Source organism: Coregonus clupeaformis, chromosome 10 (genome assembly GCF_020615455.1).
Source record: "Coregonus clupeaformis isolate EN_2021a chromosome 10, ASM2061545v1, whole genome shotgun sequence".
In the NCBI taxonomy this organism is placed as follows: Eukaryota; Metazoa; Chordata; class Actinopteri; order Salmoniformes; family Salmonidae; genus Coregonus; species Coregonus clupeaformis.
Window position 1 is genome coordinate 42121268 of NC_059201.1, and position 26651 is coordinate 42147918.

Sequence of the window (26651 nt, forward strand, 5' to 3'; positions counted from 1 at the left end):
GAGCTAGACGAGATAGAGATAGAGCTTGACTAGAGATAGAGCTAGACTAGGGCTAGACTAGAGCTAGAGGAAGCGATAGACCTAGACTAGACCTAGACTAGAGCTAGAGTAGACTAGACTAGAGCTAGACTAGAGCTAGAGGAAGTCTGTTTCTGGTCTCCCACATGAAAAAAATACTATAGCATACATACAGTACTACAGTATTCACTGTAGTGTTTTGCGGACGTTACTGTAGTATTTACAGTTAACTATATCATAAATACTGTAGTAGAGGAACTGTAGTTTATACACGATAATAATTCATGTAGTGTTTTTGCAGATTGTATAATACTGTAGTATTTACTGTAGTGTTTTTGTAGACTGTACTATACTGTAGTATTTACTGTTGTGATTTTTGCAGATATTACTGTAGTATTTACTATAGTATTTTTTAAAAATTATCTTTGACATAGAAGTGTGGGCTTTGTCCTTCAGGAAACCTACTGGAGAAATACTAAGAGCACATTTTCCATAACCTAGGTAGGACTGGGGTCTGAACGGATACAATATATGGTCTATACTTGGCATGTAGGTTTCTCAATTATGGGTGGCACAAATTGTGATATGGGGGAGGGGAATGAGCAGGGTATATGCACATTAAATACTGTAGTGTAATGTGTTACTGCGGACTGTAGTGTTTTTGTGGACATTACTTTTTTTTTTTTCGGATAATACTGTAGTATTAACTATAGTATACTGCAACTCGCTATAGTACTACACATGATCGAGGGATACTACAGTGTGTAGTATAGTATTCTACAGTATACTACAGTTTACTATAGAATTCTATAGTAAGTACTGTAGTATTCTATAGTAAACTGTAATATTTTTTCATGTGGGCTGAGAGAGCAAAGTGTCCAAGAGTCTGAGTGTTTGCTATCCAAACACAGGATGAGCAGCCAACCATGAGAGGCCCGTTCAGACTGACTGATTCACTGACTGACTGACAGATAGATGGGCAGTATGTAGTAGTGGAAGGCATGCTTGCATAACTTAATAATAGATTAGAATCCTCCTCCCACCCTACATCCATCAACACTGTTCAACAACCCCACTTCTCTCAAGACAGCAATTCATAAATACCATACATGGTACCACAAGCTAGCTCTTGCTCTCTGTCTCTCTCCCTCTGTCCCTTGTCACCCCTCCCCTTGCTGAGAGAATGCCGCCTTCACTCTTGCTCTCATCTCTCTACCTCTCTCGCACACACACACCGCACAAACACACACAGCTAGAGAGGGAGGGCTCATCGACTGACAGGAAAGTTCCCCCTTTTCCTCTTCCCTCTTCCTCTCACACATACACAAACACTGTCTCCCTTTCTTCTCTCTCCACATAACTCTCTCTCTCTCTCTCTCTCTCTCTCTCTCTCTCTCTCTCTCTCTCTCTCTCTCTCTCTCTCTCTCTCTCTCTCTCTCTCTCTCTCTCTCTCTCTCTCTCTCTCTCTCTCTCTCTCTCTCTCTCTCCCTCTCCCTCCCTCCCTCCCCTAGCCTGAATAAGGTAGGCTTTTCACTCCGGCACCTGCCCTTACCTACAGCACAGAGAGAGGGCGAGAGGGAGGCGAGAGCAGAGCAGCACCTTGGCCCAGCCTCACCTTCCTGTGGGATTTTCCACCTTACTTCTTAACACAGAACCCAGCTTTGTTTGTTGTTCTCTGGGAACGTTGGGAACATTCACTCAGCTCTGTGGAGATCAAAGTCGAGAGTTAAGCTCATCTCACCTGGCTGTGCATGGATGGATAGCCGAAGTAGTCAAGATTCCCGTCGGATTTTCCCATTTGTTCCCATTTTCCGAAAAGAAATGGGAGGAAGGGTCTGAGAGAACCTGGGAGTTCAGGGGGTTTTAACTGCGGGAGAGACGGACAGGTTTGGTGTGTGTGTGTGTGTGAACAAGGTAACGTGTCAGAGCAAGAGAGAGAGAGAAAAATACTTAATAGACAAAGAACATAAGTGAGAGCTAAAGTAGTTCTACGTAGATGTAGAGTAGATATATGTAGTCCATTTTTAAGGCTGGCTGGGCATTGAACAAGAACAATACATACAATAAGGAAAATAGTCTATCAGCTGCAACAGGAGTAATAGATTGATAACTTAGTACGTTTTCACTTTCAGGCTGTTTCTTAGTGTTTGTCAGAGTCTAATTGTCACTGTGTGTGCTCAGATCCATTGTGGGGAGCCCTGTGGTGTCAGAGGAGGGTTTTGTTGTATTCTGAGCACACGGTTGGCCAGTTCAAATGATTGACAGGGCTAAAGAAGAACAGTTGTTTCAGGAAGTGGGAGTGAGGCGTATACAGGAGGACATGGGGAGATAAGATGGATCCTGCCCCAGCAGCACACTTTGGACCTAAGTCGGACTTTGATGAACTCAACCTGTACTGGTTCCTGTGGACTTTCCGTGAGGTGGACATTTTCTACTACCGCCATCTTTGACCTTTGGCACCAGGAAGTAAAACACTGCCAGGGGAGAGGGTTATCTCAACACCTCAAACCTTAATCCAATTATTTTTTAAGTATTGACGGTTGGATACCATGTTTCACTGGTTTCCATGGTGACCCAGTCAGCACGGTGACCTGTCAGCATCATCACGGTGGTAGCCAATAGCCATGCAGTACCTGGGTGGTAAACTGTCCTCCGCCCAGGTCCATGTCTCTGGCTGGGTGGGCAGCGTGCGTCGCTCCCTACAGGGGGCACTGGACTTAGTCTGGGGAGATGAGGAAGAGGTGGTGGTGGTGAAAGAAGAAGAGGAGGATGAGGGAGAAGGTGGGGGCGGGGGCAGGAGGTTCGAGAGGGCTGTGTCCCCTCTGCATAGCTTTGCCTCCCGGAGCCGGAAATCCCTGAGGTTGTTCTCTGTCCGGAGTCGCCAGCGGATGACGCTACGTAGACGGGCAGCAGACACCAGCGCTGTAAGAGAACCTGTCTGAACAATGTCATTATCTGCTCTTTAACCAAACCCATTTTTAGAATGAACATGGACATACAAGTGATACTTAGCCAAACAGGTTATTTCCCTCCATAGTCCGTAGGGCCACTAATTACACTTCTTTCTCCACCTCTATCCCTCCAACACCTTTCTACCTATTGTTGCTTATTCCTATCCTTCTTCTCACCCTTCAGAAGCTTGTGTAGGCCTATGGCATATGCTGGTGTGTGTGCTGTTTATCAGTGTGCATACGGTTAGCATTTCCCTCTGTCAGGGGTGTGAACATGGGGACACAAGGCCTGAGGGATATAGATAAGGTCCATGGAAGCACGGCTGTGTGTGTGTGTTTGTTCCCTGCTATGAATTTACTCATGTGTCTGCTCATGCTAACCTCACTTTTAGCCAGTGTTGGGGAAGCTACTCTGAAGCAACCAATTACTTCACACTGGAAAAAGTTAAGCTACACTAAACCTACCCTTAAGAAAAATATAGTTTACTTAACTAAAGTTACTTTGAAAAAGTAGTTCACTACATCCAAACTACTTCATGATTATCATATCTAAATCTGAAATGTCATAGACTACAAATTGCAAGAACTGTTTACTCTGGAGTCAGATGTTAACAGAATGTGTAATTTAGCCCATTAAACTCAAAGGTCTGATGCCACAAAAGAAAGGAAATGCTTGCCTACTTCACCCATATTTTATTTTCTTTGTGCAAAAAAAGTTGTGTGTATTTCCAGTAGTTAACTACACAGCTACATGGCAAAAAACAAATTAACTACTGAAAACACTACCAATATTTGAATTTAGTTTAACTACTACCAAAACACTGCAAAATGTAGTTAAATTACTATACTGAACAAAAATATAAACGCAACATGCAACAATTTCTACGATTTTACAGAGTTACAGTTCATATAAGGAAATCAGTCAATTGAAATCAATTAATTAGGCCCTAATCTATGGATTTCACATGACTGGGCAGGGGCGCAGCCATGGGTGGGTGTGGGAGGGCATAGGCCCACCCACTTGGGAGACTGGCCCACCCAGTGTGGAGCAAGGCCCAGCCACAAAAGGGCTTTATTACAGACAGAAATACTCCTCAGTTTCATCAGCTGTACGGGTGGCTGGTCTCAGACGATCCCGCAGGTGAAGAAGCCAGATATGGAGGTCCTGGGCTGGTGTGGTTACACGTGGTCTGCGGTTGTGAGGCCGGTTGGACGTACTGCCAAATTCTGTAAAACGATATTGGAGGCGGCTTATGGTAGAGAAATTAACATTCAATTCTCTGGCAACAGCTCTGGTGGACCTTCCTGCAGTCAGCATGCCAGTTGCACGCTCCCTCAAAACTTGAGACATCTGTGACATTGTGTTGTGTGACAAAACTGTACATTTTAGAGTGGCCTTTTATTATCCCCAGCACAAGGTGCACCTGTGTAATGATCATGCTGTTTAATCAGCTTCTTGATATACCACACCTGTCAGGTGGATGGATTATGTTGGCAAAGGAGAAATGCTCTCTAACAGGGTTGTAAACAAATTTGTGCACAACATTTGAGAGAAATAAGCTTTTTGTGCCTATGGAAAATTTCGGGGATCTTTTATTTCAGCTCATGAAACATGGGACCAACACTTTACATGTTGCGTTTATATTTTTGTTCAGTATAGTTGATCTACATGTAGTTCTCTACTCCCCAACACTGCTTTAAGCTACACCCCTCAGCAAGGCCCATGTTTACGTGTCCCTGTATAGTCTTTTTATTCCGCTTTCACTGCAGAACACATTTAGCAGAACCACACGCCTGTATTTCATTGCTTCTATCTTTCTAATAGAGATGATGGTGGGGTTTGTACTGTAGACCTGCACAAAAGTTAGAACGCTTCAGGATGCAGCAATAATGACCTCCCATAACCACTAGTGTGTGAGATTCTGAATTGACGTGAGTGCATTTTTTTAATTCTGTGTTCTGTCTGAGAAGCGAGTGTGTCTGCTTGTGTATATTTTATCAGGCCTGATAAAAAAAAATTCAGACATTCAATGCCAATACGTGCATGGGTATTTTGGTGTGTCTGTGTCTATGTAATTTATCGCTGCATGTTTTAGAGGTCATGCTAGCTAGCATTAGGTTGTTTTTCAGTCTGGATGGCTTTAAGCCCCCCAATACTATACTGTAAAGCACAGATGTTCAAATGAGGTGTGACTGCAGAGTACTAGCAGGAATCCTGCTCTGTCTTGACTTGTAACCCTCGCCCCACCCCCTCGCCCCACGCCTCGCCCCACGCCCTCACCCCACCCCCACCCCCTCGCCCCACCCCCACGCCCACCCAATACACTCATGCTGTTTTGATCACCGCTAAAATAGTTTGGCTGTGTCATAACATCTCTCCCCAAGATGTTAACATTATTCCCACTGGGGCCTCCCATACGATAATATTTGCATATACTACTTTAAGTCGCTTTGAATAGGAGCGTCTGCTAAATGTATTATATTATTATTATTATTATAGAATGACTCCTTATTTTGTAGGAGAATGACTCCTTATTTTGAATGACTTACTGCAATCGATATACAATAGTTATAATATTATCACTGTACACGTGGATGACTTGCCCTTAATGTAAAAAGTGGCTTTTTTTAGAATCCATTTTCATACCACATTGTTAGGTCTACTCACTATAGCATATACAGTGAGGGAAAAAAGTATTGATCCCCTGCTGATTTTGTACGTTTGCCCATTGACAAAGAAATGATCAGTCTATAATTTTAATGGTAGGTTTATTTGAACAGTGAGAGACAGAATAACAACAAAAAAATCCAGAAAAACAAGTCTAAAATTGTATACATTGATTTGCATTTTAATGAGGGAAATAAGTATTTGACCCCCTCTCAATCAGAAAGATTTCTGGCTCCCATGTGTCTTTTATACAGGTAACGGGCTGAGATTAGGAGCACACTCTTAAAGGGAGTGCTCCTAATCTCAGTTTGTTACCTGTATAAAATACACCTGTCCACAGAAGCAATCAATCAATCAGATTCCAAACTCTCCACCATGGCCAAGACCAAAGAGCTCTCCAAGGATGTCAGGGACAAGATTGTAGACCTACACAAGGCTGGAATGGGCTACAAGACCATCGCCAAGCAGCTTGGTGAGAAGGTGACAACAGTTTGTGCGATTATTCGCAAATGGAAGAAACACAAAATAACTGTCAATCTCCCTCGGCCTGGGGCTCCATGCAAGATCTCACCTCGTGGAGTTGCAATGATCATGAGAACGGTGAGGAATTAGCCCAGAACTACACTGGAGGATCTTGTCAATGATCTCAAGGCAGCTGGGACCATAGTCACCAAGAAAACAATTGGTAACACACCACGCCGTGAAGGACTGAAATCCTGCAGCGCCCACAAGGTCCCCCTGCTCAAGAAAGCACATATACAGGCCCGTCTGAAGTTTGCCAATGAACATCTGAATGATTCAGAGGAGAACTGGGTGAAAGTGTTGTGGTCAGATGAAACCAAAATCGAGCTCTTTGGCATCAACTCAACTCGCTGTGTTTGGAGGAGGAGGAATGCTGCCTATGACCCCAAGAACACCATCCCCACCGTCAAACATGGAGGTGGAAACATTATGCTTTGGGGGTGTTTTTCTGCTAAGGGGACAGGACAACTTCACCGCATCAAAGGGACGATGGACGGGGCCATGTACCGTCATATCTTGGGTGAGAACCTCCTTCCCTCAGCCAGGGCATTGAAAATGGGTCGTGGATGGCTATTCCAGTATGACAATGACCCAAAATCACACGGCCAAGGCAACAAAGGAGTGGCTCAAGAAGTAGCAGATTAAGGTCCTGGAGTGACCTAGCCAGTCTCCAGACCTTAATCCCACAGAAAATCTGTGGAGGGAGCTGAAGGTTCGAGTTGCCAAACGTCAGCCTCGAACCTTAATGACTTGGAGAAGATCTGCAAAGAGGAGTGGGACAAAATCCCTCCTGAGATGTTTGCAAACCTGGTGGCCAACTACAAGAAACGTCTGAACTCTGTGATTGCCAACAAGGGTTTTGCCACCAAGTACTAAGTCATATTTTGCAGAGGGGTCAAATACTTATTTCCCTCATTAAAATGCAAATCAATTTATAAAATTTTTGACATGCGTTTTTCTGGATTTTTTGTTGTTATTCTGTCTCTCACTGTTCAAATAAATATATCATTACAATTATAGACTGATCATGTCTTTGTCAGTGAGCAAACGTACAAAATCAGCAGGGGATCAAATACGTTTTTCCCTCACTGTAGTACGAAGTTCCTAATTTCATTACCTATTATTGCCCACCTTATACATTGTAAGCTTTCTATGTAAACAGGTGGAGATTTGTGATTCTGCTAGGCTAGCAGCCTTCTGGACCGCTATACAGCTGCCAGTGCAACACCGGCAATTTAACTCAGCTACTGTACATATCAGATAGGGTTGTGAAGACACAGTCAAAGGTAGTGCACTATATAGGGAATAGGGTGTCATTTGAGACAGAGCCGAAGTAGACCCAGTCCTCCTGTCTGTCACTGTGCTTCCTCTATGAGGACATAGCCTGCTGTACTGTAGGCAAATCCCCTGATAGAGGTTTATTCATCTCCACAGTGACAAGGCCAGCCAGGCCAGAGTGACGCAGCACGATTGTGCAAATGAAGTCACACAGAGAAAAGAGCTCTCTCTCTCTCTGTCTGTGTGTGTGTGTCGTGTAGCCTGACCCACCCAATCAAGGCAGTAAAGGAGTTATGAAGAAAGATGTTTACCAAATCAAAAACTGTTCCTCTCCCACTGTATTTACACCGGGTTGCTTTCAGTGGAGGCTGGTGGGAGGAGCTATAGGAGGACAGGCTCAATGTAAAGGCTGGAATGGAATGAATGGAACGGTAATCAAACATATGGAAACCACATGTTTGACTCCGTTCCATTAATTCCATTCCAGCCATTACAATGAGCCCATCCTCCTATAGCTCCTCCCACCAGCCTCCACTGGTTGGTTTTGTTGCTGGGTAACATAAAAACAACAGTAGATTGACATGTGCGCCTTGACAAACAGTAGAGTGAGGTGAAGTTCAAAGAATGTGTTTGTGTGTGACTATCAGTGTGTCTGTTTATGTGTGTGTGTGTGTGTGTGTGTGTGTGTGTGTGTGTGTGTGTGTGTGTCGTGTAGGTGTTTATTGAGGACAGTGTACCCTCTGTGACCAGCTCATTAAAATATGAATGCTTGGCTGGTTGTTTGACCTCTTTCTTTTTCTGTTTTAGTGAACGCTCTTGGCTTCGCGTGCTCTCTTCACCACCGTTCTCTTGCATCTCCCTCTCCTAGTCGCCCCACATGTTTAGGGGAATGCTCCGTACATTAACATTATATAGGCCCTCTAGGCAAAAGTGTCAGCTGAGTATCGATATCCGTTCTGCTCCCTGCATAGTGTCCCTCTTCATGAAACTTACCTCAACTTTTGATAATTCTCTCTCTCTCTCTCTCTCTCTCTCATCAGGAGCAGTTGAAGTGCTGTGTGGGGCTGGGAGAGGGACATGACACAGAGGCTCTGATTGGTGGAGAGCCAGACAAGCAGTATGGGGGCTGTGACACTAGACTGTCTGAGGATAACAGGTGGGTACAGGAGAACCACAGTACAATACCCCTATAATACTGATAACTACACTATGGGTGCATGTCAATAATCTTAAGGATCCCACACACCAGTGAGTGTCAAATGTTTGCTTGCTTAGAGTACTTAGCACCTCTTAGCACAGCAGTCAATCTCTTTTGTGTTCACACCACACAGACTTTGAAGCCATCAGCTTGGTTAAAATACTCCAAACCAGAAGGTGGCAGTAGTGTTGCATTCTTAAACTTAGTTTGGCAATGCTAGTCCCTGTGTATTTTGCTTTTTAGGTATCCAACATTAGCTAACTAGCTAGCTGTGCTAATGTTGCTATTGTTGTAGAAAGCCTTTGTTGATACTAGCCAGATGGCCACAGCTAGATAACTAGCTAGCAAGATGACAAATAACAATTTAATATACTCTCCATAATCCCATACTGCCAGTGCCAGCCCATAGCCATTTTTTTTGCTAGCTAGCTAATGTTAGCTAAACTGTTAGCATGTCATTCACTAGATAGCGTAAGATATTTTTCGTTCGTTTTTGTTGTCACTGCTGTCGGCTCCCCCACATGGAGGTTTGTGCACTCTGATTGGCTCAAAGTCAAGCTGTCGGCCACTGAGGAGCATTGCGATTCTACAAGTAGGTAGCCTACCAGGTCTGTACGCAGAAGATAGATATTTTGTTCTAGCAAGAGAAAGTGAAGGTAGTATACTTCTTCTGACCTCTGCTGGTTGATAAAACATATTGCAGGGGGGACACTTTGATTGGGTGAACCCACATTGGAGCAGTACCAGATTAAGTGGACAAAGGTTTTCCGTGTTTATACCCACATTTTAATTGTTGTGATCTGTTTTTTTATTCCCCACATCCTAAGTCCGCAGACGACAGTGGAACAGATCTCCCCTGTCACACCAGATGAGCCTAACAGTACATATCCACTAGAAGAAACAGAGGAGCCATTAGCCTTTCCTGATGTAAGTCTCTTGTGAAGGCCTATCTGGTACTTTTCACTATGCACGTACGCATTTGTAGGCTACGATATTTGACTTTGCTTGCCCCTGCGTGTGTGTGGGTGTACATCGTGGGTGTACATCGTGTGTGTGGGTGTACATTGTGTGTGTGGGTGTACATCATGTGTGTGGGTGTGTGCGTGCACAGATTTCTCCTCCTCTATTGGACACCAGTGCTCAGCGTGCAAGGGCAGAGCTGAGGAAGAGTCGGAGGACCCGCCCCCCTCGTGCTGTCCGTCAGAACCCTACCACAGCAACGCTTGAGGAAGACTGCGACCACGACTGGAGGTTCTGTGACTCCTCAGGTTAGTAGACAATTCCAAATCAACCCATAGCACTGACCTACCCCCATGCAGCTAGGCCTGAAGAGATCATAGCTACACCTTGCCCTCTGAAAGGCTAAGTGGAATTTGAGGTATATATTTCTTACACCAATCTCATCCTTTTAGATACACAAGTGGCTAGGAGGTAGGGGTTAAGGGTCATTGCAACCATCCCTCATTAAAGGTAATTCACACAAGACCAACCATCTGTTATACCCCTTTTGCAGATAAGGTGGACTCTCTGACAAGGGGAGATTGTGAGTCTGATGAGGAGCAGCCCAGAGGGAGGGAAGTATGTTCACCACCTTCCCAGCCCCAGAGAATACCCCTCTTTTCTGGAATGGACCCGTCCGCCCTCAAGGTACAGTATGTAGATGCTCTCAATGCATGTTACACCCTGAAAGACTGACTGAGGCTAAGGGTGCGTCCCAAATGGCAACCTATTTCCTATTTAGGGTTCATAGGACCATAGGGTTCTGGTCAAAAGTAGTGCACTATATAGGGAATAGGGTGCCCTTTGGGACGTAATCTTAGATTCAATCAAACCTGCACTGCTGGACATACTGCATGACAAAGTTCCACACCATAAAAAGTACATCTTGGGTGATAAATAAGTGATTGTTTACTGCAGGATTTGTCTTAGTGCAGGTAACCCCTTACTATCAAAACGTTTAGAACGTGACTCGTTCTTACCTTCACTGCCTCTCCTAGGCCCAGTTAAAGAAGCGAAGAGGGGGAGGAGGTAAAGGAGAAGACAAAGAAGGTCCGACAGACACACTTGCCCCGTCCCCCTCTCAGCTCTTCCGCTCTCCCGGTTGTTCCTCCTTCCTCCCCGGCGCGTCACAGGTGCTGCCCCTTGTAGGGAACAAAGATGGAGGGTAAGTTTAGTCCAACATGCTGCTCTTATCTTACTAGCATAAAACCACATTTTCAGCATTTTCAGTTGTTTTAGTAGTTTTAAAATGTTATTCAACATGAATCAACAAAATGTGATGAATGAGAAGAAAAAAATCAAGATAACAACTAGCAATGCAAATGACTGAAATAGTTAGCTGGGTACATTCGTTAGCTATTAGCTACAACATTTTGCTACAATAGTCAGCTACAAGGCAAACATTTTGATCTATGTTTATGTGACCCTCAGGGGGGACTCATCTCCTTCATGGCTGCAAGAACTCAAGTCTAAGAAGCGCTTGAGTCAATACAACAGTGAGGACTAGCTGAGTGGATGGACCCCAATTTACACCAGCTATTACAATCAAAATACATACCTGATCACTATCCCCTTCCATACACACCTTAAAGTGTTAATTAACTCCAAATAAAGCCTATAATTTGTTAAAAGTTTGCAGTTTGACAATGTCAGACACACTTTGATTTTGGAGTGAACTATCACTTTAAAATATGCCCTGTATCTGTGTCATGTAAATTAGCTTTTATTCCTGTTTACCTCTAGGAGATACCACCCAGCTAGCACATTTGGAACTTGTAGGAACGTACGTTTTTGGTTTCCCATTGGTTCTGGGAATGAAGCCATAAGTATCTTGACCGATAAAACGGAAAGGTCTGAGAACGGAAGTGAAAACGTGGTCTGTTCTGGGAACTTACATTTTTAGGTTGCAGGGAGATTCTGAGAACGTTTTACTATGGTTCCCTGAAAGCTTTCCTGGGAGGTTTTATTAACGTTCTGAGAACGGAAATGATAGGTTATTTAAAGGTAATTAAATAACATTCAGAGAAAGTGTTTCAATATGACTTTTAATAACACTGATAGCTTAGTTTGAACTCCAAGCACATATAGGACACATGAAATGCATTTACTTTGGCATTAATCATGCAAACACATTTCTTTTTTATTGTGGCATGGCGTCAGTGAGAGTTGAACCTATGATCTTCTGTTTTCTATCCATGGATTTAGTCCAATGTGCCACTAGAATGGAGCTAGCGTGCCATGTTTGTTTTTTACTCATACAAAGCTGTTTATTTTCATCTATTCAAATAGACCCCATTTCAAAGGAAACAAGCACTAATTAGATCTGGTATGGCCAATTAGTGGGCGCAGCCAACACACTTAACAAGATAGAGGATCGAGAGAGTTTTGTTGATGCTGAGAACGGAATGTTTGTTTTTTAACATTCTTAGAACATTCTCTGAACGTTACTAAAGTTTTTGTGTTTTTTATGGGAAATGTTTTTAACATTCTCTGAACCGTTTGAGAACATGACTTTAACTAGAACCTGTAGGAAACGTTATGCTGAAGTACCAAAATTCCCACAGAAGAATGTTGTTTTTTAATGTTCTCTGAACTATTTGAGAACATTCTCAATGTCAAACCAGTTGGAGAACATTCTTAGAACATTAACAAAATTGAAATGAAATGTAACCATGTTTGAACTTTTAGGAAACGTTCTGTTAAAGTAACAAAATTCCAAGAAAATAACGTTTTTTTGTGAAGTTCCTTAAATGTGCTGAGAATGTTCCAAAGCCAAGCAACTATCCTGCACCATTCCCAGAAAGTTGTGGGAAGGATGTATGCAAAATAACCATAGGACAACCATGCTTTCACCAAGCTCTAAGAAGCATATGGTTCTCAGAACATTATGTGCTAGCTGGGCATTGACTTGGAGATCATCCAACTGATGCTGCTGTTGTTGCTGACAAACACCACTGTGACAAACACAGCTGTGAGCTGGACTCCCTCCAATCATGTGCCTTTCCAGAAACTCACTTTTTTTTATGGACAAACTATGCAAGACAATGGAGAAGCATTGGATACTTTACTTCCCTGCGTTGTGACCATCTCTTCGACTTTTCTATTCGTCAAAGGAACTATGAGCATGTAGACTATTTGCAACACACAAACACACACACACACACACAGAATATTTGCAACATTTGGACAAGTGCCTCTCATCCCAGGCCACTGTATGTTCTAGACTGTATCTTTCCATCCATCCAAATTTGCGTGCTAGATTCTGTGTGGGAGCTTGACGTAATTACCATACGTGTTTAGGTCATGCACACAGATATCCACAATGCCACAATGTTCACATGCATACTTGAATTGTACATATTTTGGCACCTAGCCATGGAACTTTCCTTCTTTCTCAATTGATCTCTTGTTTTGAACTAACCCGTCCGTTTCTTTTCTCTGTTATGTTATGCACTCACTTGCTGCTCTGATGAGCTGCTCTTGATAAAAGCATCTGGTAGATACATCGAAATTATCTCTACTCTGTCCAAACGAGAAAAGGAGAGGAATATCTCTGTCTGCACACTTGTTATGGTTTGATAAGAGACAATGTTTCAACCCCTGTGTACAGTAGGTCCTTCATCTGATCTCAGCCAATAACAAACCAATACACATGTGCATACTCTGCCTGCCAGGATGCCCAAATCCTGCAAAAGTGCCATAAAGCACATTAAGAGTGATACATTTACAGGTGCCCTATAAATTAATTGTGTACTATACCATTCCCCGTCCATAGGTGCAGACTGACATTGACAGAATTATGTCTATCAAGTAAAAAGTACTAATTTTACACATTTAGATTCATGTATATTTGGGCAAGGGCCTATTGTAATTGCATTAATAATAAACATGTTTATCTGATATGTCTGAATGTATTGCTGTCAGCAAAGGATAAGATCTTGTTTCTTCTGAGTGTTGATCAGCTGATATTGCTCAATGCTGCAGATCAGTAAAGGCTTTGCTTTTTACCTTAAGATCAGTAACCATCTCCTGATAAATCTGTATTTCTGTCAGTTAAGGAGTGTTTTATATCAGCGGTTTTTGAAAGGGTGCAAATTTCCATAACATTTTCAATGGAATCTTTGTGTTTGATTCTTTAATATTATCTTCATAATATGAAAGAATCAAACACATATCTTCATCTTCATCTTCATCTTCATCTTCACTGGAATAATAGAAAACACAAAAAATGCACACAGTCAGAAATGCAAATACTGTAGGCCTATATACAGTAAGAAACATATTTTGAATGGCACCATAGAATGTTTTTGACACCTACACCTACTTTTCTACATTGACTGTGTGAAGAGTGGGTAACGCTTTACTTGACACCCAGTGTCAGAACACGTTATGATATGGCCATAACCATGTCATAGCAGCTGACATAACTTGTCATAACCTGTCACAATATGGTCATAACACTGTCATGACCCATATATATATGTCACAACAGGTGTAAATATATATATATTTACACCTGTTGTGACATACAGTATATTGTGTTATTTTTGGCTTGTTATGATACCTACCTACATAAGAGTGCAAAACCCACATTTATTCCAAAAAAATGTTCCCTGCCAAGAGGTTTTCTTTCGTTTTAAAGTTTGTTTCTTAAATGCTTTGTTGTTGTTGTAATTAATTCTTTACATTCATGTTTTTTTTCATCATATTTTAAATAACGTTATGACTCTGTCATGAAGAATTGTGACCATCTTGTGTCACTTTACTTGGACTAAGAAAATACACTTTATGACACTGTCAAGACGCATTATGACCATCCTGTGTCACTTTACTTGGACTAAGAAAATAAACTTTATGAAACTGTCAAGAAGCATTATGACCATCATGATCATATAAGCCAAATAGGCCTATCACATACATGCCCTTATATCAGTCATTAGTCAAAAAGGGGGTGTCTTGTCCTGCTCCTTCCTGAAATCTGCTCCTGCATTCATCCCAGTTATCAGCAACAGAGCATTGGGGTAGGTGCATGTCTGATATCAATGTGTGCGCAATTACAACGATAATTTAATATGGTCTATACATTTGTTTATATATATATATAACATAAACATACTGTTGACACGCAGGCTAATGGAATGTTTTGACACTCTTATGTAGGTGTCATAACCAGCCATAAAATAATGCAATATATGTCACAACAGGTCTAAACATATTATAACAGGTTATGACAAGTTATGTCAGCTGTTATGACATGGTTATGACCGTATCATAATGTGTCATGACACTAGGTGTCAAGTAAAGTGTTACCGAAAAGTGTGTGATAGGAGTATGTTGGTTGCATACACCAGTTGTCAATAAACAATATGAAGGCCTTCTCCAGATTCCCCCTGGAAAGTGTGCTTGTGAAAATGTCCAGTGCATCAAGGGAGGCTTGTAAGAATATTTGCATGTTGTTTGCATGGCAACGACAGATGTTTGACTGGGATCCTACTAATATAGTACTAACACCTGGTGCATAGGACAGGGTCGTGTTAAAAGAGTAGCTAAACAGAAAGAGGTGAATAGAGGGATGCAGAAAGGGCTGAAAGTAAAAGAGGAGTGATGAAAAATAAGTAATAAAATACCAGAGGGAAGAGTGAAGGTAGGAGAAGATGAAGGAGAGTAAATAGAAAGCAACAATGGAAAGAAGAAAGTGCGGGGCAGTGGACAGGCAGAAGGATGGAAAGCTGGACAGACAGATGGGCAGTTGGGTGTGGCTGGTAGTGCTGAGTGGAGTTGATCTCTCTCAATCCTCTTGGCTCGCTGTCTGTGTGTGCCCACCATCGGGCCACTGGCAGGTTGGCAGCGTGAGCGTGGTCAGCCCGGGTGGCAGCGGGTGCCAATATGCCCCGGCCGAGGGCACACAACCCTATTGAGAGGCAATGTGATGGACACAATGCGAGCGACAGACTTGCTGCATCAACAGCATCACCCGCCCATGTTTTTTTGCTGCAGTATGCCATTTATAAACCATAAATACCCCCACCGGCACCTAGTGCCTGCTCGCCAGGCCTCCACACTCATACAGAGACAGAAAGAGGGAGAGAAAAGGAAAAAAGAAAGAACAAGGAAAAACGGAGAGAGTGTGGCTCGTACGTGGTGCATTGAAGCACAAGCCATCCAGGTAAAAACAGACAGATCCCTCTCTTTCCTTGGCGCTCTGTCTGTCTGTCTGTCTTGTGCTGCAACTCTTGCTGTTTTCAATTATCCCCATTTATCGCTCTCCATAACCCTGTATGCACTGTTATTTTACCTGGAACTGAATATGTATCAATGTGTCAAATGCAAAAGTCCATTTGTGGAATAAGAATATGTAAGATTATATATATTTTTTCAATATGTGAATGTTTCAGTTGGGAGTATTTGTGCAGGCAAAAACTATTTGATGACACTTGAAAAGCATTGAATTTGAGGAAAAGCCAAACGTGGCACTGGACAACGCCAGAGGCTTCCGGTTCTTATGCATTTATGAACAATTTTCTATTGGGGTTTTTTGGCCCCTGGCTCACTACTGAGATTACGTTTCAACCCACTGAGATTACGGTTTGGGCACCCCTGCTCTCAAGGGTGTAGCTCAAGACTGGATCGTCATTGGCCAGACCTCAAGGGAGGGAGGGTGCTATGCTGCCATTGTGCTGAGTGACTGTGTTTTGGGAATGTTTTGGAATGTAAAGGGTTGCACAATAATGTAATGGGTAAAAAGCAACATTTTGGCAAACAGTGCCTTTTTCTCCACCATGAAGTTACTATTCCGTTAGTCAGCGCCTCTCAAACATGTTTGGAGGTTTGTCAACTTTTCTTTGGAATGCAGAGGGAAAATGTCGGAGCAGCAGGGTGCACCGGAGCAGCTAGCAGCTGGAAAGAGCCAAGGAGGGGCAGGAGCCACCTACAAGGTGGGTGTAGGGTGAAGTTGCCTCTAGATGCTGATCTTGGGTCAGTTTTGCATTTTCCCCACTAGGACTGGGGAGGGAAAGCTGATCTTAGTTCTGTACCTACACTCTTAGAAAAAAAGGGTTCTTCGTTTGTCCCCATGGAAACCTTTTTTGGTTCCAGGTAGAACCCTTTGGTGGTGAAAAAGCTTATTCTTAGAACCTTTTAGTGGTGAAAAGGTTCCACGTAGAACCTTGTATTAGTAAAAGGGTTCCACATGGAACCAAAAATAGTTATATTCAGAGGGTTCTCCTATGGGGACAATTGAAGAACCCATTATGGTTCTAGGAGGGCACCTTCTTTTCTAAGAGTATAGGGAAAAATTCACCCTGGAGCTACAAGGTGCCCGACATCTGTTGGACCTTCTTTTAATCTTATTATATCCTAGCCTAAGATTCACTTGGTCCAACTTTTTATTAAGTGTCACTGATACTACCAATATGTATTTACAATGACATAAGCAAGTAAAGCATAATAACACTGCAGTATAGTATAACACATTGTTAAATTACAACTGTGCAACCTGCATAAATTTGTGCTAATGTTAATGTTGTTGTTTAGCCTATTTTATACTAATGTAATTACTTACCACTGACCCATGCCTCTTCCTGGCTTATCTTGTAGGTGGTGGTGTTTGAGTTTGAGAACTTCTGTGGGAAGAAAGTGGAGCTGTCTGCAGAGTGTAAGAATGTGATCGAGAAGGGATGTGAGAAGGTGGGATCTGTCATCGTGGAATCAGGACCGTAAGTGTGACCAATGTTGATTTTCTACATTTTCCATGATGCCTCATTCTTGCCCACTTCCTCTTTACCTGTCTCTCCAATACTCTCCAACAATGCCCTTATTAAAACATTTATAAATCCAACTTCAGTCTTTAGACAATTCAATTACATTCTCATTCACCTGTGTATACATTTTGATGTGTAGTAATTTTAAGGTTAAAGTCTGTGAATTCTTTGAAAGAACTCATCCACCTGGTCAATTCATGTCAGCATGACAAAACATTGAGGTTAGGGGAATTTGTGTTTTTCAGTTGAAAGTAAAAATATCTATTGGTATGTTCTTTGTAAATGTTTGAATTATGTTAGTAGCCATTAACAATTATGTTTGTTGAAAAGAGGAAAGGGAACGCAATATTTCAAACCCATTTCTGAGTTCCTAGGCCAAGCCATGTGGTAACTAGCATCTTCATTAGCATTGGGGGGTGGTTGGGGATGGTTGTCACATGGAATGTGAGGTTGGTTGTCACTATCAACGTTGTGTGGCAGACCAGGGGGTTTGGTCAAGACGTTTACACAGATCAGACACGGACAGAATTGTATTAGCTCGGTTTCAAGGGTGTTTATTTAAATATTAAACAAAGAGAAAATAATAGGTATCCTCCAGGATCTTCTAGGCTCCGGGGTCTTGCTGTATCCTGTGGGGAACAAAACAGCGCTCCCGCCGTTATCTCTGGTACTGCGCACGACTATACGGAAGTAACCTCTCTTCCCCACTCCCATGTGCTGCCCTTCTGGCAGCTTTATGGGACTCGTCCTGCTGGTGAGCAATCAGCCCCTTGATTACTCACCAACCTCAATCAGCCCCAATTAGTCCTGGCGGAGAGCCCGTCGAGACCTGGCACGTCCAGCAGAGGGAGACATCGCCGCGTGATGTAGACTCCGTCTGTCACCAGGCCTCGACGAGTCTCCCCCTGGTGGCTAACCTTCAGTATGCCACAGTTGCCACTGCCAATATACAATACATCCCAAGCTCTTTTGTGCTATAAAGAGCGCTCTTTGTTGCCTCTCTCTCACACACACCCGTTTTCTGTCACACACATACACAGACACACATGCGTGTGCAAACACGGATACACACACAAATGTACTCAAAATGTCATATCCCACTGGGCACAAACTGGTTAAATCAACGTTGTTTCAATGTAATTTGTCAAGGTATTGTGACGTGGAATCTATGTGGAAAATACATTGGATTTGAAAAAAGTCATCAACGTAAACTTTTGTTTTGAGGATGAAATTTCAACCCCAGGATTATGTCATCATGGTAACCAATTTTCAACATTGACAAACCTTGTATAAAATATGTTGAATTTGTACCTTTGAAACAACGCCAGATCTTCAATGTAATATCCACCAAAAGAAAAAAGCAATAGGCTGGGCAGCACCACCTACTGGAAAGTTTATCTATCTACAGCTACCCTTTTGGTTTTCCATACAGGCCCAGCCATGCTAATCTTTGAGATTTGTCACCATCTGTTACCAGTGTGCTATTGTGAGAATGATTGTTGAGAAATCTCCACTTAATAGATTGACTGTTGCAATCAAAGTCATTACAAAGGGTAGATTTAACAGAGCAAATGAAATGTAACCATACTTTATCAATCATATATCATCAATGATGCTATTTAGGCCTATATAGCATTTGGGAAGTCATCAACAGCTATTGTTTAAATTCAACCCAGGATACAACTAAAAGTAGACAATACAAATAGGCCTAGGGTTTCAAGCTTTGTTTGATTTAAAATGGAATCTACGAGTTAGTAAAACAATATGTTGGATTCACTGGCAGCGTGAGCCACTGGCTTAATCCTATTATTTAACTTTTATTTTTGGTTGAGGTGGAGACCTGAATCCAACATATCATTTGTTAACTGGTAGGCAAGTTAATAGGCTATTTACTGTATTGCAAAAGTGATCTTGAATTGTGTATGGTTGTCAACACAACCAAATATCAACATTTGAAGGAGATGTATCCTTGGATAGTTCCGTCTGTGCCACTAAGTCTGGCTTTAATTCCACTTTGTCTACAAATTCATAATTGATATGGTAGATTCACGTCTCCATTTCAACCAAAAATCTAAGTGAATTAACAGGACTAAATCAAATCAAACTTTAAATGCACTTTAAATACAGTTTGATTTAGTCATATTCTTTCACTTAGATTTTTGGTTGAAATGGAGACGTGAATCTACCATATCAATTATGAATTTGTAGACAAAGTGGAATTAAAGCCAGACTTAGTGGCACAGACGGAACTATCCAAGGATACATCACCTTCAAATGTTGATATTTGGTTGTGTTGACAACCATACACAATTCAAGATCACTTTTGCAATACAGTAAATAGCCTATTAACTTGCCTACCAGTTAACAAATGATATGTTGGATTCAGGTCTCCACCTCAACCAAAAATAAAAGTTAAATAATAGGATTAAGCCAGTGGCTCAGATGGAACTATCCAAGCAGTAGATAAATCTCCTTTAAATGTTGATATTTGATTGCATTGTCAACCAAACACAATTCAATATTATTTTTGTAATACAGTAAAAAGCCTAAAGTTAAGACTATTTTACAAACTAATGTAACAGTATTTATTCAAATTTAAAATGAATAACACATCCCTGGCCACACTGAGGTTACTGTAACAATAAATGTCTTATGTAATTATAGAACGCGTGTATGTTCAAGATAGCATGGAAATGTCGCAGGTCTGTGGAAATCTTCACAATAATCTATAATAATCTGTGCAGAATCTCAAACGGCATTGACCACTTGCACCATGTACTTAAATAATCTCAATGCAATCCAGGTAATTTGGTTGTGTTAGTAGATGAAGCACAGTGATTACACATAAAGTTGTTGTATAAATAAATAAAATATCTAACATTGTCTTCCCATTTGAACTTTGTTTTAGAAGGTTGAAAGCGTAGTGATATCACATTTAGGTGACAACTAAACCTAAAATCAGACATTGATTTCCCATTGGAATTTGGTTGTGCTTTTAGATGGTTGAAAGCATAGTGGTAACACATTGGGAATTCAACAAACTTTCAACTGTTTTTTGAGTGGGTGAAAAAAAGTTGTAATCACATTGATCAACGTATCAACCAAATATTACCCAATTCTCCATGTTGAAATGACGTGCTGTGCCCAGTGGGATGTTATTCTCAAGGCATAAAATGCTGAATTTTGTTAGGAATATTGTTCGATCAAAGAAAGGCTTGGCTATTTCTAAGACTGTTGGCTATATTGCTTCATTTCCTGTTACAAAAGGAATAAGTTACTAGCAAACATTGTGACAACCAACTACATACTGTGTGACAACCAACCCTGTGATGGGGCTTGTTGTCACAAGTGGACAGAGTGTGTTTGATGGCTTATAACTCCATGTCGTAATAAGATAATGATTTTAAAAAAGGTCCCGTTTCAACCCAAGACCTTGGTCTTTCTCCTAATATTGAAAAGAGTATTGTAAGATATACTGCTGCTGAGAAAAACACACAAGAGTAAAAAGTGTGACAACCAACCCCGGTCCCCCCTACTATCTCACAGCTGGTGTTTATGTACAACAAATTGGTAAAGAGCAATTACCTTTGTGTTCTCAGCTGGGTGGCATTTGAGCGCCAGGCATTCGGCGGGGAGCAGTTTGTGCTGGAGAAGGGCGAGTATCCTCGTTGGAGCACCTGGACCAACAGCCAGACTAACAACTACCTGCTGTCCCTCAGGCCACTCAGAGTGGTCAGTATATCCCTCTAACTATAATTAGAATCATAATCACCTGTATTAACTGAGTATATTTACATGTACAAGCAATCTGACCTGGTGCAATGGTGCTGACAACCCCTTACACTAAACAGAATACACAGAGAATATAGACAAAATATGTTACACTTAATCTACGTACAGTATATAAGGATGTAGCCTACTGACCATAGCAACCCACAGTGGACAGGCATCCAACTGTCATGTCAATGAGATAAGACTAACCTGTCAAGCTAAAGGGCGAATCCCTTTTCTGTTTCCTAAATTAACAGAATTCTACATAAGAAACCTATTTGTACCAAATGATTTGTGCTCCCAAGCCAACAAAAGTATTTGATTATTATTTAGTTATTTTAAACTGCACTTTTCTCTAAGTAGGGTTACCAGCCCTGGAGTAATAGCTACCTTCCTTAAAAGTAAACACCAAGTAAATAGCAGACATGAAAACAAAGTGTAACCACCACCCATTCTGACGTGTTTCCTGCCCAGGACAGTGCGGATCACAAACTCCACCTGTTCGAGAACCCAGGCTTCGCCGGGAGGAAGATGGAGATTGTGGATGACGACATCCCCAGCCTGTGGGTCCATGGCTTTCAGGACCGCGTGGCCAGCATCAAGGCTATGAACGGAGCGTAAGTTCAACACTTTTACACATCATTGAGATCAGGCATACAGTATCTGTCTACAGCTAGGTTACTGCAAGGTTATCTCTCATGCAAGTATGGTTCTGAAGTTCAACCACTTCTGTTCCATAAATGTCATTATAACTGTATGTCCCTCTTCCCCTGTCCTCCCTAGGTGGGTGGGCTACATGTTCCCAGGCTACAGGGGCCACCAGTACATCTTTGAGCATGGAGACTACAAGCACTGGAACGACTGGGGAGCATCGGCGCCTCAGATCCAGTCCGTCCGACGCGTGCGTGACATGCAGTGGCACAAGAGAGGCTGCTTCATCGCCCCCACCCCCACCCCCACTCCCGCCCCCAACCCCAACCCCACACCCCCACCCCCTGCCCCCCCTGCCGCCGCTGGCACTAGCTGAAAGAGAGTGGCTGTGACCCCAGGCCCCCTAAGAAGCCAACTCCGGGCCTCCCATCCATCCAGGGCTCCACCGAGTCTCACCTCCTCGTCACAGAGGGCCACCAAGAAACGACGAACTCGGAAGTGAAGTGACCATCATTGACTTACCTATGTGTCTGGGGTGAAAATAATAAAGGCTTTGACCCTGATTTAGTTTGACCCAACTGGATGTTTTTGTCAGGCCCTCTTACGGAATTGCTATGAAAACTTATCTGAGATTGTTAGAATAACATTATTTAGTGTGCCAACATCCTACAATAGCAGAAATTATATTTGGTTGGAAGTGCTAGTATACATCTCCTTCTATAGAATGGTTGTAGGGTAAAACACTGACCAGTAGATGGAAACATGGAACCAGAAGACATCAACTTGCGTCGAGTGTCTAGGAGACGTCCAAGACTAAATAAAACATTCATGTTTATTATCACCATAAAAATTATGCACTTTCACCCAACAAAGTTAATGTAGACTATGGGACATTCCATTGAAATGTTGCATGCACGCACACACACACACACACACACACACACACACACACACACACACACACACACACACACACACACACACACACACACACACACACACACACACAGATCCAGTCAACAGGTACAGTACACCTTGTAGTTTTCTGTCGATTTGAGATGTGAGTAAGCACTAATGTCTTCAGAGTGTATTGGAACATGAGTCATGACATAACGCACACATTTGTTTTATTAGAATCATCAACACTTAAAAAATATATATATTATTAATTTGTCATGCAGACTGGTGGTGATTGACTCAGATCATTTACAAAACCCCAAATATTAAATTAGTAACTAACAAGGCAACAGTAAACATGTTGGCCCCCACGAATGATGCAGTGCCCCCCCTGGGCTAATCAGTGTAATTTTGTAAATGAAGGATCTCTATGCCAACACGCATCATTCACCCAAGTTTCGTCAAAATCGGGCCAGTGCTATCTGAGATATAGCGTGGGTTAGCTAGACTCATATCCCTGAGCAAGTGTGCCAAATTTCATCACTGAGTCAAACAGATCAAGAGCTATAAACCTGTGCCCGTTATAGCACCACCGTGTGGTCGATATGACAGTGTTTGCAACTTGTGTACCAAATTTTGTTACAATAAGAATATCCTGACTGATTTATAGCGATTTGTGCCAGACCACACCCACATTAATGTTTATCGGTCAATAGCAGCCATGTTGTTTTAGGTACTAGTCTGAAAAATTTTGCATTTGGAGACCTTTGTCCATAGATGCCACATATCAAGTTTCGTGCAGATCGGTCATTTGGTGCCAGAAGAGTAGCGTTAAGTGTTTATAACAAAAAATTCTAAATGGCGGACCTTATGGGTCCCTGAGGCAAATGTGTTCCTTGTGAGGAGAGGGACCTATGCACCAAATTTCATGACTTTAGGTCAAACGGGGTGAGGGGTGTGACCTTCCAAAGTTTTCATTTTCAATCTTGTGTTATAGCGCCACCATCTGGCCAATCAATGTAATTGTGTAAATGCCGGATCTCTATGGCAAAACACATAAATCACAAAAGTTTCATCAAAATCAGGCCAGTGCTTACAGATATCGTGTGTGACTAACGTACGTAGACAGATCCACAGTCCCCTCCACGATTTCATTGTGGGGGACAATTCACTTTTTAACGTACATGTATTCTAATGACTTTCCGACATTGTGCAGAATAAGCAGCAACGGTCTATTGCTGCATTCATAACCAACTTGAACGCCCCTCCAACTGGTAATTACAAGTGGGAAACTAATCTATTTACATTTTAGTCATTTAGCAGACGCTCTTATCCAGAGCAACTTACAGTTAGCACATACATTATTTTATCGAACCCACAACCCTGGCGTTGCAAACGCCATGCTCTACCAACTGAGCTACATCCCCTGCCGGCCATTCCCTCCCCTACCCTGGACGACGCTGGGCCAATTGTGCGCCGCCGCATGGGTCTCCCGGTTGCGGCCGGCTACGACAGAGCCTGGATTCAAACCAGGATCTCTAGTAGCACAGCTAGCACTGCGATGCAGTGCCTTAGACCACTGCGCCACTCGGGAGACTAAGCATCCCTGAGCTCCTATTTCTCGCACATGCTGACCTCTGACGTCACCTACTAAGGAAATGACCTCAATAACAGCATTTTCAGCAGTTAAATGCAGCAGCAAAATATTATTTATAAAATGCAAACTATTAATATTGTTTTTGAACACTATAATTTGTTTAAAAGAATGATATCTGTACTTTTAGTTATGGATGACGCTGGCCATTAGCCAAACTGCGTTTCTCAACAAGTCCAAGCACGTGAATGCATCCAACTGGTATTTATGAGTTCACAACTAGTAATTACCACCTTCCTACTTCGTTATAGTGGGTAAGAGCGTTGTGCCAGTAACCGAAAGGTCGCTGGTTCTAATCCCCGAGCCGACTAGGTGAAAAATCTGTCGATGTGCCCTTGAGCAAGGCACTTAACCCTAATTGCTTCTGTAAGTCGCTCTGGATAAGAGCGTCTGCTAAATGACTAAAATGTAAATGTAAATGTTATGAAAGCAGCATATGCCACAGAATCTCTCTCTCTCTCTCTCTCTCTCAGCCTGAATAAGGTAGGCTTTTCACTCCGGCACCTGCCCTTACCTACAGCACAGAGAGAGGGCGAGAGGGAGGCGAGAGCAGAGCAGCACCTTGGCCCAGCCTCACCTTCCTGTGGGATGTAAAAGTAAACAATTGTTTTAATAGTAATTCTACAGGCCCCAGGCAAATTATTTGTAAACCATGTTTTACTTTTTCACTGTCTGTATTTCACCTCTTATAATTTGTGCAAATAAAACTAATTAGAATCTATAAAGAAGCTTGAAGTGACAGTCTACTATGTGGTCAATCCACCTCTGTTCTATCTCCATCTGCCCTCCTGTCTTGTCCGTTGCCGTCTCAGGTTCATGTTTGTTACTGTGTCCTTTGTCTATCATCTTCTGTCATGGCCCGTTCTGTTCTTCTGCTGTCTCTCTCCGTCATATCCTATTATTCTGTTGCTGTCTCTATGTCTTGTCTGGTGTGTCTCTTTAGTTTTGCAATCCAAAACAGTCAAGGGGATACTGGGGTAGCTTATTTTGTTTTGGGCCTGTGTCTGGGTCACCCAAATCATCCTCTACCCTACCATTCGACCCTGGCTGCTGCTGTTCTAAGTGCTCCACTGGTCTGCTGTTCTCATCTGTCCTCCTCCTTGGCTCATCTGAAAGGTAACAAGGTAGAGGTGCAACATGTCATTAGTTAGTTTTAAAGGACGACTGCACTTCCTGATTTGGCCTCATTTTAGATTTGGTTATTTAAGAAATGCTAGCGGCCATGATTGAATTCAAACGTGAGTTGGTTTCTGGGTGTGGTTTGATGTGGGTTTCTCGTGTGTTTGTTCACATGTGAGAAGAGTTAGCCAAATGATTTAGCCAATTAGCTTCAGCAGGCTGGTGAGCGACCTGACTGAATTTGGATAGCCTATGTCCGGGGCTAGTTAGGGACTGTCAATAAATTACACAATGTAAATGAGACATATTTTCATGTTGCACATCTTTTAGTCCTCATTAAATGATTTCAATATTTGTATCTTAATTTTTACAATTTATAGTTGGTTTGAGGTTTTTAAGTAATTGAAGTTTGGAGCTACTGGAATTTTAACATATTGTCCCATGTACATTTTGCAATTTACCGATGGTCCCTAACTAGCCCCATAGGGATATGCAAAGTCAACCTAAATTTACCACAGGCATTACAATCGAGCCGCATGCAGCTGCACTCCAAATTGATGATTACTTGTGTGCTGCCAGCTCTGGGCATGTGGGCAGGATTGAAACAAACCCAACCTTCATTTACGTTGTGATGCAGTCACGACCACAAGTCTCACAAAACTCAGTTTTGGACGAGTGACTTTATGACCAAAATTATCCTACGTACACTTTGTAGTCAATTTTGACAGTAGATTAAATGTTTCAATGACATAGGCTTCTTTCTAAATGAGAAGTTGTTTTTTAGGGGCAGTTGCGCTTTAAGTTACTGTATACTAACACAAACAGGGCAACTCAACCGTAAAGAAAAATTCAAGTGTCCACATAACAGTGCAACACAACTCCAAAACAGAACAGATAAGAAGCTACATAGCCCCTAGGCTATATGAATATAAAGAGACATGAGCGGGAAAAAAGTTATAAGACCGCTATGATTCATTTCATATCATCAGTTCTACCAGCTAATGTGAAGACATAATTTAAGGGCCTATGCATTTTCAATGTTTTGTTCACCTACAATCTAACCAAAAAGCTGGCCATCTTAACCCGTCTTTTTCTGGCTGCCCTCCCCCTTACCTTCTAAGTTCAAGTTTATTATATACACATGATATACATGGAGTACACAGTG

General features: G+C 42.2%; 2 protein-coding genes across 2 annotated transcripts; both read left to right on the forward strand.

Moving 5' to 3' along the window:
- The first annotated feature begins 1513 nt into the window (after positions 1 to 1513).
- On the forward strand, positions 1514 to 11945 carry LOC121575099 (uncharacterized protein KIAA1671). Its single transcript, XM_041887947.2, has 7 exons — positions 1514 to 2942; positions 8478 to 8593; positions 9463 to 9562; positions 9747 to 9903; positions 10149 to 10282; positions 10633 to 10799; positions 11066 to 11945. Exons 1-7 carry the CDS (start codon positions 2643 to 2645, stop codon positions 11139 to 11141), a joined length of 1050 nt encoding a protein of 349 aa, XP_041743881.1. The 5' UTR covers positions 1514 to 2642; the 3' UTR covers positions 11142 to 11945.
- A 4364-nt stretch (positions 11946 to 16309) lies between these two features.
- On the forward strand, positions 16310 to 22320 carry LOC121575098 (beta-crystallin B3-like). The gene is made up of 5 exons (XM_041887945.2): positions 16310 to 16569; positions 17231 to 17349; positions 20994 to 21126; positions 21640 to 21782; positions 21949 to 22320. The coding sequence occupies exons 1-5, from the start codon at positions 16495 to 16497 to the stop codon at positions 22190 to 22192; spliced, it is 714 nt and encodes a 237-aa protein (XP_041743879.1). The 5' UTR covers positions 16310 to 16494; the 3' UTR covers positions 22193 to 22320.
- Positions 22321 to 26651: the final 4331 nt, after the last annotated feature.

Excerpts from the sequence above, each read along its gene's own strand:
- LOC121575098 (XM_041887945.2), top strand. The coding sequence starts at position 16,495 with ATGTCGGAGCAGCAGGGTGCACCGGAGCAGCTAGCAGCTGGAAAGAGC. Across the intron at positions 21,127-21,639 it reads CCCTCAGGCCACTCAGAGTG|GACAGTGCGGATCACAAACT; the intron begins GTCAGTATATCC and ends TTTCCTGCCCAG. Across the intron at positions 21,783-21,948 it reads ATCAAGGCTATGAACGGAGC|GTGGGTGGGCTACATGTTCC; the intron begins GTAAGTTCAACA and ends TGTCCTCCCTAG.
- LOC121575099 (XM_041887947.2), top strand. The coding sequence starts at position 2,643 with ATGCAGTACCTGGGTGGTAAACTGTCCTCCGCCCAGGTCCATGTCTCT. Across the intron at positions 8,594-9,462 it reads AGACTGTCTGAGGATAACAG|TCCGCAGACGACAGTGGAAC; the intron begins GTGGGTACAGGA and ends CCACATCCTAAG. Across the intron at positions 10,800-11,065 it reads GTAGGGAACAAAGATGGAGG|GGGGGACTCATCTCCTTCAT; the intron begins GTAAGTTTAGTC and ends TGTGACCCTCAG.